Here is a 17,862-nt window from a genome sequence, read left to right on the forward strand (position 1 = left end):
GGATCCCTGAACCAACAATTAGAGGGATAGTAATAGAATTGGGATTTTTACTGCATTGTACACTGGATTTAAAATGTCTTATGGGCCGTTCTCAAGAGTAAAATCTTAATGCTTAGAAAATATTTCCACTACTTAAGCAAGTCCTTCCAAGAATAGTTTAGTCTGTGGACAAATTTAAAGATATTGTACATGTTTGAATTCACCAATGGCAAAGTTTCCAAAAAAAACATATAAGATCTGCTGTTACCATCAAATTATTGATATATATATATATTTAATATAATAGAAAGAAACAGCATGGAAACAGACCCTTTGGTCCACAAAGTCCATGTCCTATTAAACCGATTCACAATATTTCTTTGCTTTCCCTGTTACATAATTATATTTTAAAGTAAGAGAGGTAAGGTACAATGAATGCAATTTGGTCAGGTAAGACCTTTGTAACAAAAACAATTCAAGCTTTAACATTGTCATTCATCAATAATTAAAATATTGTCAATTTTACAATCTAATAAATTCTGTGTCTATAGCTACCCAACAGAAAAAAGGAACACAAACACATGCAAACCATATAATCAGCTACACGGCAATAAACATGTATTTATTTTATAAAAAGCGGCCAGTTCGTCGAGTTCAACACTCCACTAGCAAACCCCTGAATGGTTGTAATGTGACAGCAAAGGAATGAAAAAGACTATGCTTAATTCTTTATTCAACATTTTGTGTATCAAGTGTAAAATGGAATTAATCTAATTACAGGCCAGAGTTCTATTTATGTGGAATTTTTAACATACTTGATTAACCAGTATACATGTATCTTGTAGACAGACACAAAAATATGCAGTAACTCAATGGGACGGGAGAGAAGGAATAGGAGATGTTTTCTTCAGACTCATGTATCTTGTAATGGCAAAGAACTGTGTGTAAACATTCCATTCAAGTATTGACAAATGTTACTCTTTCACTACAGTGAAATCTTTATATAAAAGCAGATTATTATTTCACAAAAAGCCATCTTCAGATTCTAGGTTTGATTTGTCTCTGAAAGGACAGAATTTTTGAAGAGCCTTTGCCATTATATAATATAATTTTAGTTCCATTTAATTCTTGTAAGTTTTGATGAGGCAAGTTGGAAATGCAACATTTATGAAATAAACACATTGCAACCAATTCATAATTTATCTTCTTATTGCACAATTTGATTTATTCAAAGGAAAATAAGTACATATATCATCCAAAAATCGATGATCACAACAGTTTAACCCAATAATTATTTTGAATAACATTCTTTACTTGAATTTAAATTATAACACTATTTTAAATGATACCACGCATAAATGAAAGTCAGTAAATTTTGTGAATGGCTATGCCAATAATCTCTTTTAATGTAAGTTGAAGGATGCGTGAAAGCATCAGTCTGCATACAAGTATGAATTTAGGGTTCTTCTCCAAGAAAATAATTTCTAACCATTATTTTACCCTACATACAGTGCCCTCCATAATGTTAGGGACAAAGACCCATCATTTATTTATTTGCCTCTGTACTCCACAATTTGAGATTTGTAATAGAAAGAATCATGTGGTTAAAGTGCACATTGTCAGAGTTTAATAAAGGCCATTATTATACATTGTGGTTTCACCATGTCTAAATTACAGCAGTGTTTATACATAGTCTGCCCATTTCAGAGCACCATAATGTTTGGGACACACCAATATCATGTAAATGAAAGTAGTCATGTTTAGTATTTTGTTGCATATCCTTTGCTTGCATTGACTGCTTGAAGTCTGCAATTCATGGACATCACCAGTTGCTGGGTGTCTTCTCTGGTGATGCTCTGCCAGGCCTGTTTTTCAGCCATCTTTAACTTATGCTTGTTTTGGGGGATAGCCCCCTTCAGTTTTCTCTTCAGCATGTAAAAGGCATGCTCAATTGGGTTTAGATCAGGTAATTGACGGCCACTTAAGAATTTACCATTTTTTAGTTTTGAAAAACTCCTTTGTTGCTTTAGCAGTAGGTTTCAGATTCAGATTCAATTTTAATTGTCATTGTCAGTGTACAGTACAGAGACAGCGAAATGCATTTAGCATCTCCCTGGAAGAGCGACATAGCAAACGATTTGAATAAATAATAATAAGTGTCCGGGGGGGGTGGTGGTGATTGGCAGTCACCGAGGTACGTTGTTGAGTAGAGTGACAGCCGCCGGAAAGAAGCTGTTCCTCGACCTGCTGGTTCGGCAACGGAGAGACCTGTAGCGCCTCGCGGATGGTAGGAGGGTAAACAGTCCATGGTTGGGGTGAGAGCAGTCCTTGGCGATGCTGAGCGCCCTCCGCAGACAGCGCTTGCTTTGGACAGACTCAATGGAGGGGAGCGAGGAACCGGTGATGCGTTGGGCAATTTTCACCACCCTCTGCAATGCCTTCCGGTCGGAGACAGAGCAGTTGCCATACCATACTGTGATGCAGTTGGTAAGGATGCTCTTGATGGTGCAGCGGTAGAAGTTCACCAGGATCTGATCCCAATGTTTGGGATCATTGCCCTGCTATAGAATGAACCGTCGGCCAATGCGTTTTGAGGCATTTGTTTCAACTTGAGCAGATAGGATGTGTCTATACACTTCAGAATACATTATGCTACTACCATCAGCAATTGTATCATCAATGAAGATAGGTGAGCCAGTATCTTCAGCAGCCATACATGCCCAGGCCATAACACCCCCACCACCGTATTTCACAGATGAGGTGGTATGCTTTGAATCTTGGGCAGTTCCTTCTCTCCTCCATACTTTGCCATCACTCTGATATAAGTAAATCTTCGTCTCATCTGTCCACAATAGCTTTTTTTCAGATCTGTGGTTGCTTTTAAGTAGTTGGCAAACTGTAACCTGGCCATCCTATTTTTGCGGCTAATTAGTAAGCTCACCAGTGCTCTCTTTCCTCTTAATGATGTTCCAAACAGTTGATTTTGGTAAGCCTGTTTGGCTAATGTCTCCAACAATTTTATTCTTGTTTCTCAGTCTCATAATGGCTTCTTTGACTTTCATTGGCACAACTTTGGTCCTCATGTTGATAAACAGCAATCAAAGTTTCCAAAAGTGATGGAAAGACTAGGTGCTGAGAGCTCTCTTATACCTGCATTAAGGAGGCAATTAAATGCATCTGAGCAATTACAAAAGCATGTGAAGCCATGTGTCCCAAACATTATGGTGCCCTGAAATGGGGAGACTATGTATAAACACAGCTGCAATTTCTACATGGTGAAACCAAAATGTTTGAAAATACCCTTTAATAAAATCTGACAATGTGCATTTTAACCACATGGGATTTTTTCTATTACAAATCACAAATTGTGGAGTACAGAGGCAAATAAATAAAGATGGGTCTTTGTCCCAAACATTATGGAGGGCACTGGAAGTAACTTAACATTTTAAATAAAGAATCTGTCAAAAAGTCTGAAATTTTGTATTAACTCTGATATGCTAACTTCTTGCTTTAGTTGTGGCTTATTCTGTCTCATCTGGAATCAAGGTTCACTCTTCTAAATTTGTAATTTTGTTAGCCTTTGTATCTCCAAACACTTTGCTGTCCTCCACTTCCACAGGTACAAACTTGAGCAGAATTCAGCTGAGCCTACCTGGCTTTGTTTACTCATTTGACTACAGTGCGCTGGATTTTAAGCTCCCAGACTTGCACTACAAATGCTGCTAAATCCACTTTCAACTTACTCTTTCTTTTCCTTCTACTCTTTATTTCTTCCTAGGTTATCGAAACATTCCATCCCTATATATTTGAATCACTGCCACCAAACCAATACACTTCTTTCCTTATTCTTGTTTAAAACCCAAACTAAATGGTAATCGAGATTTCTCAACACATTTTTGGATTTGTACTAAAAAGGACACAAAGTGCTGGGGTAACTCGGGAGGGTCTTGAGAACACGGACTGTTGACGTTTCAGATCAGGACCTTTCTTCAGATATTTACTTCTTGTCAACAGCTTATTTATCAGGTCTCTGCGAAACAACTTTAGTTTTTCTTTAGACTGAATTGTTCTACATCTACATCATATATCACACAATAGAGTATACCTGTCCCCAAAGTTACATCCCTGTGATGTGTCAGTAATTCTATGTTTAGCAGCACTTCATAATTCTTATCCTGATTATTTATCATGAAGGGGTTCTGCTGAATTTAATCAGTGGTTATTGGAGGAATAGAATATCTATGTAATTCACCATAAGGCCAGATGAGGAAGCAGTGATTTAGATGGATTAACTACTATAGGTATAGAGAAAACTAAAAAGCTTGTGAAAATGGAATGTGGAATACAGTAGGGAAGACCAATTTCAACTCGACGAGGCTCCACCTCAAACAAAAAAAGGATAATGCAACAGATTGAGCTTCGTTTACATCAAGTTTTAAAGTGAATCTAAATAATCCTATAAAAACAGATTAAAAACAGAGAAATCTGAATAATTAAATTAAATCAACAGAGTACTGTGATTTGTTCCGAGTGAATTTTCGGCATCATCCACTAAGAAAATTAACTAGGAGCAATCATTAAAAGTTAACACTTTCACACAGATAGAGTTCCCGAGAAGATTAATGTGCTATGTCACCACATTTTATAAATACACAATATTTCTTAGTATTTAAGAGAAATGATGCAAAAGTCTGGCTCGTATTCTGTTGTGAAGTTGTCAATTATGGACGGGCTCAATGAGGATAACTTTGTTTTGTTTTAACTACCCAAACTCGATCATTGCCTACACTTTGGAATCTGAAGCTTTGAATATTTTTAGCTGGAGGCAAAAGTGTTGTTTCAAGGTCTGATTCTAACAAAAGTTCAAGCAAATCTTCCAGTAAAGTTCACTGCAAAGTAAGAGAATTGTGGTTTTATGTAACAATGCCAAAACTCACTTTATTAGTTATATTGCTCTAAAATGCAGCCCTTGAAAAAGAAACTAAATAACCTCATTAAACCTTTGTGAATTAGATTATAGTAGGCATACAAGTCCTTAAATGTTTCAAGTAAACATTTGAAATGCTATGGATTGCTTCATCAGCTGTTAGCAATTAGGGATAACAGAAAGCTCAAGGCATGCACATAAATTCTGTAAATTTGTCTACACGAGATGGTTAGAAATCCTCCCAGGTTGTCTAAAGTGGATACATTCCATTTACTTTACTCAAACTGCTCACCTAAAACATAATTGATATTGGTTTGCAAGTTAACACCCTATCACACTTACAAAATTTGCACTTATTGCAAGCTCTAGTGCCAACCTTAAAAAATCTTTAGTTAAAAAAAATTCTGCTTAATGCTGGCAACACGTAAAATATTGTTACTTACATCATAGTCAGAAATTTGTTCAACCAACATCTCCGCCACTTCTTCCTTTGTCAACCATCTGCTTCCAACTAAGTTTCTACATGTAGGGAATAAAATGAAGTAACTCTGAAATCTGAAACCAATCTTGTTCAGGTTTGCTGTTACATTTCTCTATATATGAACATTGATATTAGTGAGTTGTTACATGATGATACTGCAAGATTTTAATCAGAAGGAATTACTCCAGTTCCACTGTTGATGAAAAGAAAATCATATATAGCTTAGTCAACTTAATGAAATGAGATAAACACAAAGCACTGCAAGCGCTCAGCAAAACAAGTGACATCCGAGGAGAGTGAAGCAGTTAATATTTCAGACTAATCACCAGTACTGGGAATTGTTACAGATAAAACGTGATCCAGGTTGCAGAAAAATGTTGAGGATGTAAGCTAGTGGGAAGCAGATTACAAAAAGGCAGGAGAGGTTAAACAGGTGAAAAGAGTGGGTGAAAGAGAACACAATCCTGGAGGAGATGCAAAATGTAGATTAATTATTTGAAATTACCAAAGTGAAAACTGAAAAAGAGAGAATTATTTAATACTGCCAAGTCCAATGTTGAAAAATATGTACTATGCCTTGCAATGGACTATGATTTAACTAAGTGTATACAATAACTTAAAAGGTAACTGAATTTTTAATTGCCTTTAATACATAATTGGTTAAAAATATACAACTTTAGTTATTATTTGCTTTTGTAGCGTTGGTTAAATCAGACCTCCATGGAGGTAAATATATAGTGAGGCACGTAACAATCTTGCAGATTTCAGCACAAAAATTTTTCAAACAAGTGAAATTAATTTGCAAATGTTGAGCAGCTTTGGATTGCCTACATTTCTTTTGTTACTTCTGAACACATAATTTTTATTGTAATTCCCATTTCCAGGAAAACAGCAGATGGCATTGTTGTGCAGTATAGAATCAATGTTGCAGCAAATTAAATTACAACGTCAGCGTCAATGATTCATTACTAGGCACAGCAGGCAAGACATTCGCCTGGATGGGATAAATAACAATAGAACCCTAACATTCATGGGAGGATAGGTACTTAGAAGTATGGTCAATTTCTCAGCAAACCTTTCTTTAACAGGCATCTTCAATTAAATGAAACACAAAAATCCACTGTTTGATTATAAACTGATAAAGCACTGTATTACAAACCAGATGTAGAAAGGTTTATATAAATTGCTTTTACAAGAAAATCATGAATCTGTTAAAATGGTGATTTAAAGCTTCCCAAATATAAAATAATGCAGATGCTAAAAATGTGAAATAAAAGTTTAAAAAAGTAGAAAACAGGTCAGGCAGCATGTGAGAAGAGAAAAAAAAACAGAATTAATGTGTTAATGAGTTAACAATTATATAGTTTCTGGAGAAAATCAAATTTGAAACTACAAAACTGCTAACATATGGTAGGACAAAGTCTTCACAGTTGCAAGGAAGAGTGCTTAAACAAATAGTCTGAATTATCAGGATTGGCAAAAATCCAAAAGGTTGTTTGAAAGTTACTGTAGTGATAAATATTTTTGTCCCTTAACAGCTATACGTGTAGGTGACTAACTAGCCCTGACTTACAAAAGGAGTCTGTACAAAGCAATTTAACAAATCTGGAGCCAATCTATCAGGGCAATAAATGTTCACGAAGATGCATCTAAACTTTCTCATGCAGCAAATCTATATTAAAAGACTAAGCAACCAGAAAGGTAAAGCTATGTGCTAGAAGATTAGAATATTTACAAAAATGCATAATTCAGTTCTTGCACAAGGATAACAGCACCGATTGAGGAAATGGGCAGGTAACCAGCTACATAATGTGAAGAATAGGATTATTTGCTGATATTTGCTACGTGGTGCAAAATAATTAGAAGAGGATTTAGGTGTGAATTAAAAGTTGCACCAATCACGAAACTTAAGACCCTTTCCTTCGTGCACCAGAGAAAGCAGTGAACTTTCTCCAATACAAAACTATTCCAGAATAGTTGAAAAGTCGAACTGGTTATTTTAATACAAGCTGATGAAAATCCATGGAAAATTATTCAAATTAAAGGGATGATTTGATCTGACATAATTAATGGCTATAAATCAGTAAAGCTTAAATTACATTAAGCATCATTAAGCATATGTTTCTCATAATGTCTTAGCCACCACATTATATTGTCATAAAAACAGTAGACGTTTCAGTTCTCAAGATGTACTTGCAGCCAAATAATTGCCATTCTAGTGGATGCCTGTTAATGAGAATACTGGATTGCAAAGTTTACTTATTGTTTTATATTATGGGACCCAGCTGTAGGGCTTGTTTCTGAAGGGACAGAATTCAAAGCAGAGAATTCTGCTGAATCTGTATCAAAGTTTGAGCCACTTTATTACCTATGTAAAGAAGAGAGTATAAAATAGATTTGCAAGGATGATATTAAAACTGCAAAGATATAATCACTAGTACGATAACATAAATTTGTTTTTTTTCCCCCGTTTGAAGAATATGGTCTAAGAACATGATCTAAGTGAGGTCTTTAACATTAAAAAATAACGAGTAAAGCTTCCATTCATGGGAAGATCGAAATTAGAAGCTGCCAATATAGGATAGCCATTGAGAAAACAAACAAGAAATTCACGAGCAAAAAAGTTCTAAACCTAAAGAATGGTGAAAATGGAGAGTTTTCTATCACAATAAATGGTTGGAATCAAATAACAAAGACATTATTAAGAGAAAGCTCATAAAAAATTAAAGCAAGATATGTTTAATCGTAAAGAGTGTGAAAAAAGAACAGGGAAACTTGGGGTTTATGTGCATAAATCTTAAAAGGTTGCAGAAAAGTAGTAAAAGTAGAAAAGTAGTGCAGGAGTAAGCCATTCGGCCCTTCGAGCCAGCACCACCTTTCAATGTGATCATGGCTGATCATCCCCAATCAGTACCCCGTTCTTGCCTTCTCGCCATATCCCCTGACTCCGCTATTTTTAAGAGCCCCATCTAGCTCTCTCTTGAAAGTATCCAGAGAACCGGCAGAGAATTCCAGACTCACAACTCTCTGTGAGAAAAAGTGTTTCCTCGTATCCGTTCTAAATGGCTTACCCCTTATTCTTAAACTGTGGCCCCTGGTTCTGGACTCCCCCAACATCACAAGGACGTTTCCTTGGTAGTAGTTTCCTGGTGTGTTCAAGGTGAAACTGCACCCAGTGGTAATTTGGAACAATTTAACCTCAATTTGCATAAGAACCAGAAACCTAAGGGGAACTTAAGCAATATGAAAATGGTCCAGTGATTTGGTAAGATCAGGAAAACATTACTAGAAAAGGTGAGAGTACATTAATAATGATCTCCAAAAGAGAATTGTGTACCTAAATACCTAAAAAAAAGCTTTAACTTTAGGTAAACAGGACTGGTGGGAAAGAGTAAACACACAAACATTTCTACCAAATAAATGCTGCAAATGACCTTCTAAGTAGAATATTTATTCTTTAACTTGATCATACACTATGCAATTGTTAATTGTAAAAACAACCTAATAATTCACACCCACTGGAAATATGATGTTTGTTCAACCAAATATAGGTCATTTTCTTTTGTTGATAAATTGCACGTCCTTGACGTCTCATATTGGATTCAAACTTGGTTGACAAGTTGATAACAAATCATATTACTTTACATCTGTTGGAATTATCCAATTAACATATGAAAACAAATTCACCAAGTAAAGTTTTATTTCAGTGCTCATCATCATATCTCCTGGAAGAGAAAAAGCAATGAAAAAATGTTCTGTGCGAAAAGGAACTAGTAAACCAACCAAAACAAAGACACAGAGTGCTGGAGTAACTCAGTAGGTCAGGCAGCACCTCTAGCGAACATGGACATGCGACATTTTGGGTTAGGAGAGGGGAAGGGTCTCGACCCAAATCGTTACCCATTCCTTCTCTCCAGAGATGCTGCCTGTCCCGCTAAATTACTCCAGATTATTGTGTCGATCTTCATTTTGGGTTAGGACCCTTGTTCAGATGTGAAGTGGGGGCAGGACGAAGCTAGGCAAGTGATAGGTGGATACAGGTGAAGGGGGAAGTTGATACGTAGATGGTTGGACAAAGGCCAGACATGAAGATACAAATAGAATGAGACAAGGATGGAAGTGTGAATTGTGAAGCCAGAGGAAGTAATATACGTGGAAGTGGACAGGGAGAGAGGGAAGGGGAGAAATGGGTGGGAATCCAGGTGGGCCACAGGGAAGGGGGTGAGGGGGGAACGGAGAAAAGCGAGTGGGTTGTTAGAAGGTTAGTTATCCAAAATTGAAGAATTCAATGTTCATACTGATGCTTCCAGGAGGCCGCGGCCCTTAAGAAGTTGAGCAGCGGGTCCCTGCAGCTGGACTCAGGGCTGTCGAGGACGGGTGGTCAATGATGAGGTCAGGCTCCGGCTGTTGAGACCGGGCGCTTGGGGTTGGGGTTGAGGAGGACACCGGCAGTCAAGGAAGGGCCAGAGGAGGGGGCTGGAGGTCGGACAGGACTGCAGTGGGTGCTGGAGGTCGGAAGAGGCCGCGATGGGTACCGGAGGTCAGAAGGGGCCGTGGCTTTGTGCCGGAGGCGCTGTCGGTAACAAAGGGGGACAATTGGGAACAAAATGGAATACTTTGTAACTTTGTCAGCGCCCTATATGCGCTGACTCTTTGTAGGTACTTGTGCATGTAAAACACAGAATCTCACTGTCATGTAACATGTCATGTAACATAATTCATTCCTCCAGCAGGGCTTTGTGTTCCGTGCCACCTAGTCTGTGTTTGGTCTTGCAGCTGTAAAGGTGGCCACTTTGCGAACATCAATGTCTCCAAACATCGTGTCTCCAAACCAACTAAACATTGAGGGTAGCAACAGGCATGGTCATAAAACTGACAATTGGCACTGTGCTACATCGTTGAAATATTATATTTATCTCCAGGGCATGTCCAAAGGTTTGAATATTGTCTATATCCTTCTGGGACAGGACTATTGAAGCTAAACCAAACTTCCAACAGCCCTTTCCAAATTGACTTTGTCAAATTGCAGTTAACTATCAGCAATTTAGCATGCCTTGTTTTCATTTTATTTGGTCATTTCCCATGAAAAGGATTTGGTGCTTGTGAGTGGGATGAGAATAAAAAGTAATTTTAAATGTTGGATGCTGATCTAATGGATGACAGGGGGGTAGCAGTTAAGATGCCAGTGAACTAGCTTTGATTTTGTTATCCTCAAAGCCTGCAAATGATCACTCTCAGCTTATGATGAGGAGTTGCTGTTTTAGATGTTTGCCATAAGCACTGGGTGGCTGAATGTTGCTTTTTGTCTGAACAGTGAAAAATGCATCAGGCAGCAAAAATACATGGACTGATGGAGCTTAGGAGATCACAATCAAAACATTTAAATCAGAAGAACCACCAATGCAGCTCAATTAGACTTTGGTTAGACCGCATTTGGCATATTATGTGCAGTTCTGGTCGCCTCATTACAGGAAGATTGTGGAAGCTTTGGAGAGGGCACAGAGGTGGTTTACTACTTCTTCTTCTTGCGAATGACGTGCACAGCCTAAAGTTGTAGGACAACTTGTTCTATTTGACCTTATTTGATTGTGCACACCAGGTTGATTACATTCGTCGAAACAGGGCGGACCACTTGAAGGTTGCAATCTCCCACCCCAGAGTTGGTTTACCATAATGCTGAAACTAAGAACTGCAGATGTTGGTTTATACCAAAGATAGACAAAGTGCTGGAGTAACTCAGTGGGTCAGGCAGCATTTCTGGAGAAAAAGGATGGGTGACGTTTTGGGTTGGGACCCTTCTTCAGACTGAAAGTAGGAGGTTGGGGGGAGGGAAAGGGGAGATGAAGAGCTGGAGGTGAGAAAAGACCAGGACCAATCAGGGGCAGACACAATTGACCTCAATGCTGCCTGGATTAGAGGGTTTCAGCAACAGGGAAAGGTTGGATAGACTTGCATTGTTTTTTTCTGGAATGTGAGGAGGTTGAGGGGAGACTTGATAGAAGTATATAAAATGATGAGAGGCATAGATAGGGTAGATAGTCAGAACATTTCTACCCGAGATGGAAATATCTGACACTAGAAGGCAGAGCAATAAAGTGGTAGGGGGAAAGTTTAATGGAGTTGTGCCGGGCAAGTTCGTTTATTTACACAGAGGGTGGTGGGAGCCTGGAACGCATTGCTAAGGGCAGTGGTGGAGGCAGATATGATAGAGGCGTTTAAGAGGCTTTTGGATAGGCACATAGACATGCAGGGATTGGAGGAATGCGAAACATGTTCAGGCAGAAGAGATCAGTTCAGTTATATTTCATGTTTGGCAAACACAGTGGGCTGAATGGCCCGTTCTTGTGTTGTACTGCTCTGTGTTCTATGTTCTAATACAGGGTAGATTGTAAATTGCATCTTATGCTACAGCATACATTTTATTGCAAATTAATAAATTATTAATCAACTTTTTTGTATTTTCAATGGTTGGGCTTTATTTCACTAATTCCACCTTTGGCGATACTGGAATAAAACAAATGACAGACACCTTTACTGCCTGAATTAGGGGTATTAACTACAAGGAGAAATTGGATAGATTTGGATGGCTTTCTCTAGAGTGCCAGGGGTTGAAGGGAGACCCGAGAGAAGTATATAAAATTATGAGAGGCATAGATAGAGTCAAAGGGCCCATCAGCGACTGCACTTCCTGACGAAACTCAAACAGGCCTCACTCCCCACCAACATCCTCAGGACTTTTTACAGGAGCACAGTGGAGTCTGTACTCATGTACTGCATGAACACGTGGTACTCCAACTGTAACTGCTCAGACAGGAAGGCTCTGCAGAGGGTAGTGAGGGGAGCAGAGAGGATCATTGGCATCTCCCTACCCTCGGTACAAGAACTGTTCCAGAGCCGCTGTCTGAAAAAGGCTCTGAGATTAGCTAAGGACAAACTGCACCCCCTCCACACACACCTGGATCTCCTGCCATCAGGCAAAAAATACCGTAGCATCAAAGCCCGGACTACCAGACTGCTAAACAGCTTCCTGCCACAGGCTGTGAGGCTGCTAAACAGTCACTCCACCTGATTCTGCGGCTTTGCACTGACATTTTAATAACTCTGGCACTGGCCACTCAAATCAGCTGCCCTGGACATTTTAATGACTGTTTTGACTGTATTTTAATGGTGCTGTTTTACCTGCTTTTAACTATTTATACTGTTTCATCAGGGACTGGATTGTTTTTACTGTTATTATGTGTGAAATGTTTTAAGTTTCATGTGCGATGCCCCGGTATTCCCTGGGAAACGTCTTCTCATTTTGCACTGTACAACTGTTGCTTTGCAAGATGACAATAAAGGTTGATTGATTGATTGAGCCAAGTCAGAATCTTTCTCCCCAGGGTGGAAAGGTCAAAAACTAAAGGCCAGAAATGTCAAAGACCAGTGGGCAAAGTTTAAAGGAGGTGTACGGGGCAAGTTTTCTTACACAGAAGATAGTGGGTTCCTGGAACCTGATGCCAGGGGTGGTGGAGGCATACAATAGTGACGTTTCAGAGGCTTTTAGAAAGGCACATGCATATGCAGGGAATTGTGGGATATGAATCATGTAAGGCAGATGAGATTAGATTATTTTGGCATCATGTTCGGCACAGACATCGTGCGCCGAAGGGCCTGTTCCTGTGCTGTATTGTGTGCTGTAAAGCTGGTTCAGGTCACAAGGATGTACGACTGTTGGAACCCAAATTATAGCCATCATCCAAACAACTATGGCAAAATACAAGTTTTAAATTGCATTAATTGTTGATAAAGATCATTTGCATAATCAAATAACTAAAGCAGACCAATGAGCAGCTTAACGGAACACTTTTATTCCCTTCTAGTAAAAACTAATTCTTTACGTATGCAATTTGCATTTAATAATGGGTGCAGTTTTATTCCTCAGTTTCTCCTCAAATTATCATTGCACGTGGCCAAACTCAAAATTTGCCACAAGTCTTCACAAATAGTGATTTCAAAGTAATAACAAGTTCACGTTAAAAATATTTTCTCAATTTAATTACTAAAATGATTTAAAAAATACTGCAATCAGATTTATCAACAAGAAGCATTTGGAAAAAGAAATAGCTGATCTGCTTCCGAGTAACAAGATTTTAAATGGTTGGAAATTGGTTAAATAAAATATATAAAAACAATTTTCAAGCTAGCCATTTCTAGCTTAACTTCTGGATTTCTTCAAACTGGTATCACCAGTAATGATTTATTCCTTCCTGATTGTGGCCAGGTCTTTCTTCTGGCACAGTGTTTTTAAAACCACGCAAGTTGTTGGTCATAAACCAGTGTGGATTGAGAGTTGATTAATGGGTTCTCCCCAGATTGACTGGCTGTGACTCATGTTGTACTAAGGGATTGGTGCCCGTGCCCCAATTAATTATAATCAGTATCAATGGCTGATGGGACCAAATGAGGAGGAATTTCTTTAGCCAGAGGGTGTTGAAATCTGTGGGATTCATTGCCACATCTGGCTGTGGAGGTATTCGGTATTTTTAAAGCAAAGTTTGAAATTGAGGGGATCTTATTGAAACATATAAGATTAAGGGATTGGACACGCTAACACGGGGAGGATATTTTCCTGGCTAAGGCAGGAAACATGTTCCCGATGTTGGGGGAGTCCAGAAACAGGGGCCACAGTTTAAGAATAAGGGGTAGGCCATTTAGAACGGAGATGAGGAAAAACTTTTTCACCCAGAGAGTTTTGAATCTATGGAATTCTCTGCCTCAGAAGGCAGTGGAGGCCAATTCTCTGGATGCTTTCAAGAGAGAATTAGATAGAGCTCTTAAAGATAGCGGAGTCAGAGGATATGGAGAGAAGGCTGGAACGGGGTACTGAATGTGGATGATCAGCCATGATCACATTGAATGGCTGGCTGGCTCGAAGGGCCGAATGGCTTACTCCTGCACCTATTGTCAATTATCTATTGATAGGTTCTTTATTAGTAAGGGCGTCAAAGGTTAAAGATTGAGAAGGACAAATAATCAATTTGTCCTTCAATAATCCTAATCAATAATCCTAATCGGCCATGATCAAATGGTGGAGCTGACCAGATGGGCCAAATGACCTAATTCTGTTCCTATGTTTTATGACGTTTGATGATGACATTGGGAATGAGAGGAGTGATGAGGATGCAAAAGGGATTATAGATGCGAGTGGGCAACAACAAGGCAGAATGTGAATAAAATTAAATTTTCCACCAGTAGAATCTGATTTTTTTTTTTTATGTCAAAGGTCTGGGGAATAATCTTGTTCAACAGGACCTGCGTGCACAAATCATTGTAAGTTAGCATGGCTGATTAGGAAAGCCAATGGTATGTTAGTCTTTGTTGCAACAGGAGTTGGAATGACAGGTCCATCACAGCTACAGGGATTGAGTAGACCAGGCTTCTGTTCTCTAAAGTGTAGAAGTAAATTAGTATGGGATCTACTGAAATGTACTAAGTTCTTCAGAAGTTTGACAGGGTAGACATGGGGAGGATATTTTCCTGGCTAATGAGTTTAGAATTAGTGGGGGGGGGGGGGGGGGGGGGGGGGGGTCTTAAAAAAAGGGTAAAGTCATATAGGACAAAATGGAGGAGAAATGTTTCATCTAGTGATTTATTTTTTGAATTCTCTACCCTGAAGAGCTGTGGAAGCTCACTCATTAATTGCATTCACAATAAATATCTGGATATTGAAGGAATGAAGGTTGAAGGTTGGGGGATACACCAGGAAAACGATGTTTCAGATAGAAACCATGCCCTGATCTTATTGGACAGCCAAGGGGGCTTAAGCGTGTGAATGGCTCACTTCTGCCCCTGCTTCTAATGTTCATATTTAATCACAAAATATAGATTTACAAAGATTTACACTTAAAATTCCATGAACATCATTGTGTTTTCAATTATATAGGGGAAATTGCAACAAAAGAAATAGAAAATTCAGCGGCTACTTCAAGCCCTTTTCAGAATCTCTAATTACTTTTATTTCCTCTCCAGAGACTAAAGGCTAAACCAGAGATTGATTATGGTACTTTATATTAGAGTTTGATATCTACTATGTCTATTGACACTGGTATTTCCCTCTCACATTGAAAAACATTATATCCACCAATGTTATTTGAACTAATCTGTGTGCATAATTTCCACAAATCACTGGTATTAAATTACCACAAAGGGAAATGTAATATAAATTTACCTCTACATTATGTGCTCTTTCACAAGGAACATTATACTCCACTGCAAGCTGGAGGGGTATATGTGCATCATCCTTATCATCCTGCTAACTCTCAGTCAAGTTTCAATTTAAAAAGGGAATATTAAAAGTTTCAAATCTTCAATTGTAAAGTTCAATAAACAATAATCACAAAGGAACAAGCAGGTGAAACATCTGATGAATATATAAGTGATTTAGATAGACGGAAAGATTTATATTTTTCATGGCAAATAGATCCAAATGACAATGTTTATAAAAAAACTATTTTAATACACAGGACTGCACATAATTCATTGCACCATTAAAAAGCTAAAATAATTTTTAACTTAAAAGTGTTGAAAAACAAAAAGTATATCAAAAATGCTTTCTAGGCTTTTAGATTGCTTGGTCTTTTAAAATTACTATGTTTACTGAATGTTCAATGAACTCAACTACAGTTATCAACAATCTATCAATACAAAATTGCTGCTGAAACCAGACTTCAGTTTAAGATTGTTGAGAAAGGATTTGAATTATATAGGCTCTTTCCCAATCTCAACAATTCTTAAAGGACAGGACAACAAATGTAATATCATAAATATGGACTTAAAAACACAGCAGCCAAATACCAAGAGTTAATTCTTACAGACAACATGGTAATGGCAACATTATTTGCTTTAGGCATTAACACAGCATGAATACCATATTTCTTCCCATTATTCTTCAAAATATTGTTTTAGAATCGATTTCCCATTCACTCAAGACAATGCGGCATTCCATCAGTTTACTGGAGTGTCAGCCAACATTTATTTAACATTCCTCTCCAGTTTACATTTACCCATGCAACTTACACTGGCTTGGTATCCAGGGAGAAGAGACCCTTTTCCCTTAGTTTGTCTTCATATATTTGTATATTTAGGAATTGATCATAGGTATCCTGGAAAAGATTAAATGAACATACTTTTATGAATTGCTGAATTTATATTCCAATAAAAAGGTAAAATTCTATTTCACGTGTTTAGTAGCAGGCATGAAGTAGCGCATTTATACAGCAAGGCATTATACCCGTCAGGAAGTAGAACTGCATGGAGTGGTATTACTTCAAACTTGGGTTTAGTACTTTAAGATCTAAACATTTAAGGATTTAATCAATGTATCAAAATGTAGAATGCACATATGCAAGACAAGAATACACAACAAAGCTTTAAAAAATATTTAGAATCAACACAACAGATACAAATGATGCAAGAATGCTGCAAAATTGCTGTTGCTCAGCACCCAATACATTTGTCTTCCTCAAAATTGCAGGTAGGAATAATGTGATGGAGCTCATTCAAGATGAAGTTTGTGATGGGAAAGGTGTCCCTCAGGACAGAATTTTGTAACATACCAATAGCTCTCAATTAGTTCTGTTCTCAGCTACTATGTTAGATTAAATTAAAATAATATTTTTAAGTTAGTGCCAGATTGAGTTATGCTATAGTGTCCCACACAACTATTTTCTGTTCTTATTCAGATTTGGTCGCCATAACTGCATCCATCTGCTAACTTATTGATGAATGTTACAATGGGTGTGCTTTTGAGAAACTACCATAAATAAACAATTTCTAAAACTGGTCAATGATTTCACAAAATTCTGTCCTTCATCTGTGTTGCCAATGACATTTCATCAGTTAATAGTGTAGAGTGACCCATGTGTCTAGAAGCAGGGAGAGGATAAAATCAAAATCAGTTGCAATCTACCTCTGCTAGACAATTTGATAGCACTCACTTAGGGATGCACTGTGGTAGAGTTGCAGCCTTACAGCACCAGACACCCGAATTCGATCATGACTATGGATGCTGTCTGTACAGAGTTTGTACGTTATACCTGTGACCGCGTGTTTCCTCTGGGTGTTCCGGTATCATCCCATATTCCAAAGATGTGCAGGTGTGTAGGTTAATTGGCTTTGGTAAAAAATTGTAGATTGTCCCTGGTGTGTAAGATTGGGCTAGTGATCGCTGGTCGGCATGGCCCCTTAATACTCCTACTGAATTGTGCCTCATCTAAGCCTCAAGAGTGTTTTATTATCATATGTCCAAGATAGAACAATGAAATTCTTACTTGCTGCAGCACAACAGGATATGCAAACATAGTATGATATGACAAACAAGAGAAAAGAAAAGCTCAGTGTGTATTTATACTGCTTATCCTACTTCTCAGGAAGTAGAGACGCTTATGTGCTTTCCTTATAATTGCACCAGCGTGCTGGGTCCAGGAACGATCTT

General features: G+C 38.1%; 1 protein-coding gene across 1 annotated transcript in view; it reads right to left on the minus strand.

The window, feature by feature from the left end:
* Window positions 1–17,862, minus strand: part of mrps9 (mitochondrial ribosomal protein S9) — a 73,074-nt gene that overhangs the window by 10,780 nt on the left and 44,432 nt on the right. The window contains exons 6-7 of the mRNA XM_055637129.1: window positions 16,446–16,531; window positions 5,350–5,425 (exon numbers count right to left, since the gene is read on the minus strand). Of these exons, the coding sequence (XP_055493104.1) occupies window positions 5,350–5,425; window positions 16,446–16,531 (162 nt within the window). The remainder of the gene's footprint in view (window positions 1–5,349; window positions 5,426–16,445; window positions 16,532–17,862) is intronic.

This window comes from Leucoraja erinacea, chromosome 6, assembly GCF_028641065.1.
Source record: "Leucoraja erinacea ecotype New England chromosome 6, Leri_hhj_1, whole genome shotgun sequence".
Classification (NCBI taxonomy): Eukaryota; Metazoa; Chordata; class Chondrichthyes; order Rajiformes; family Rajidae; genus Leucoraja; species Leucoraja erinaceus.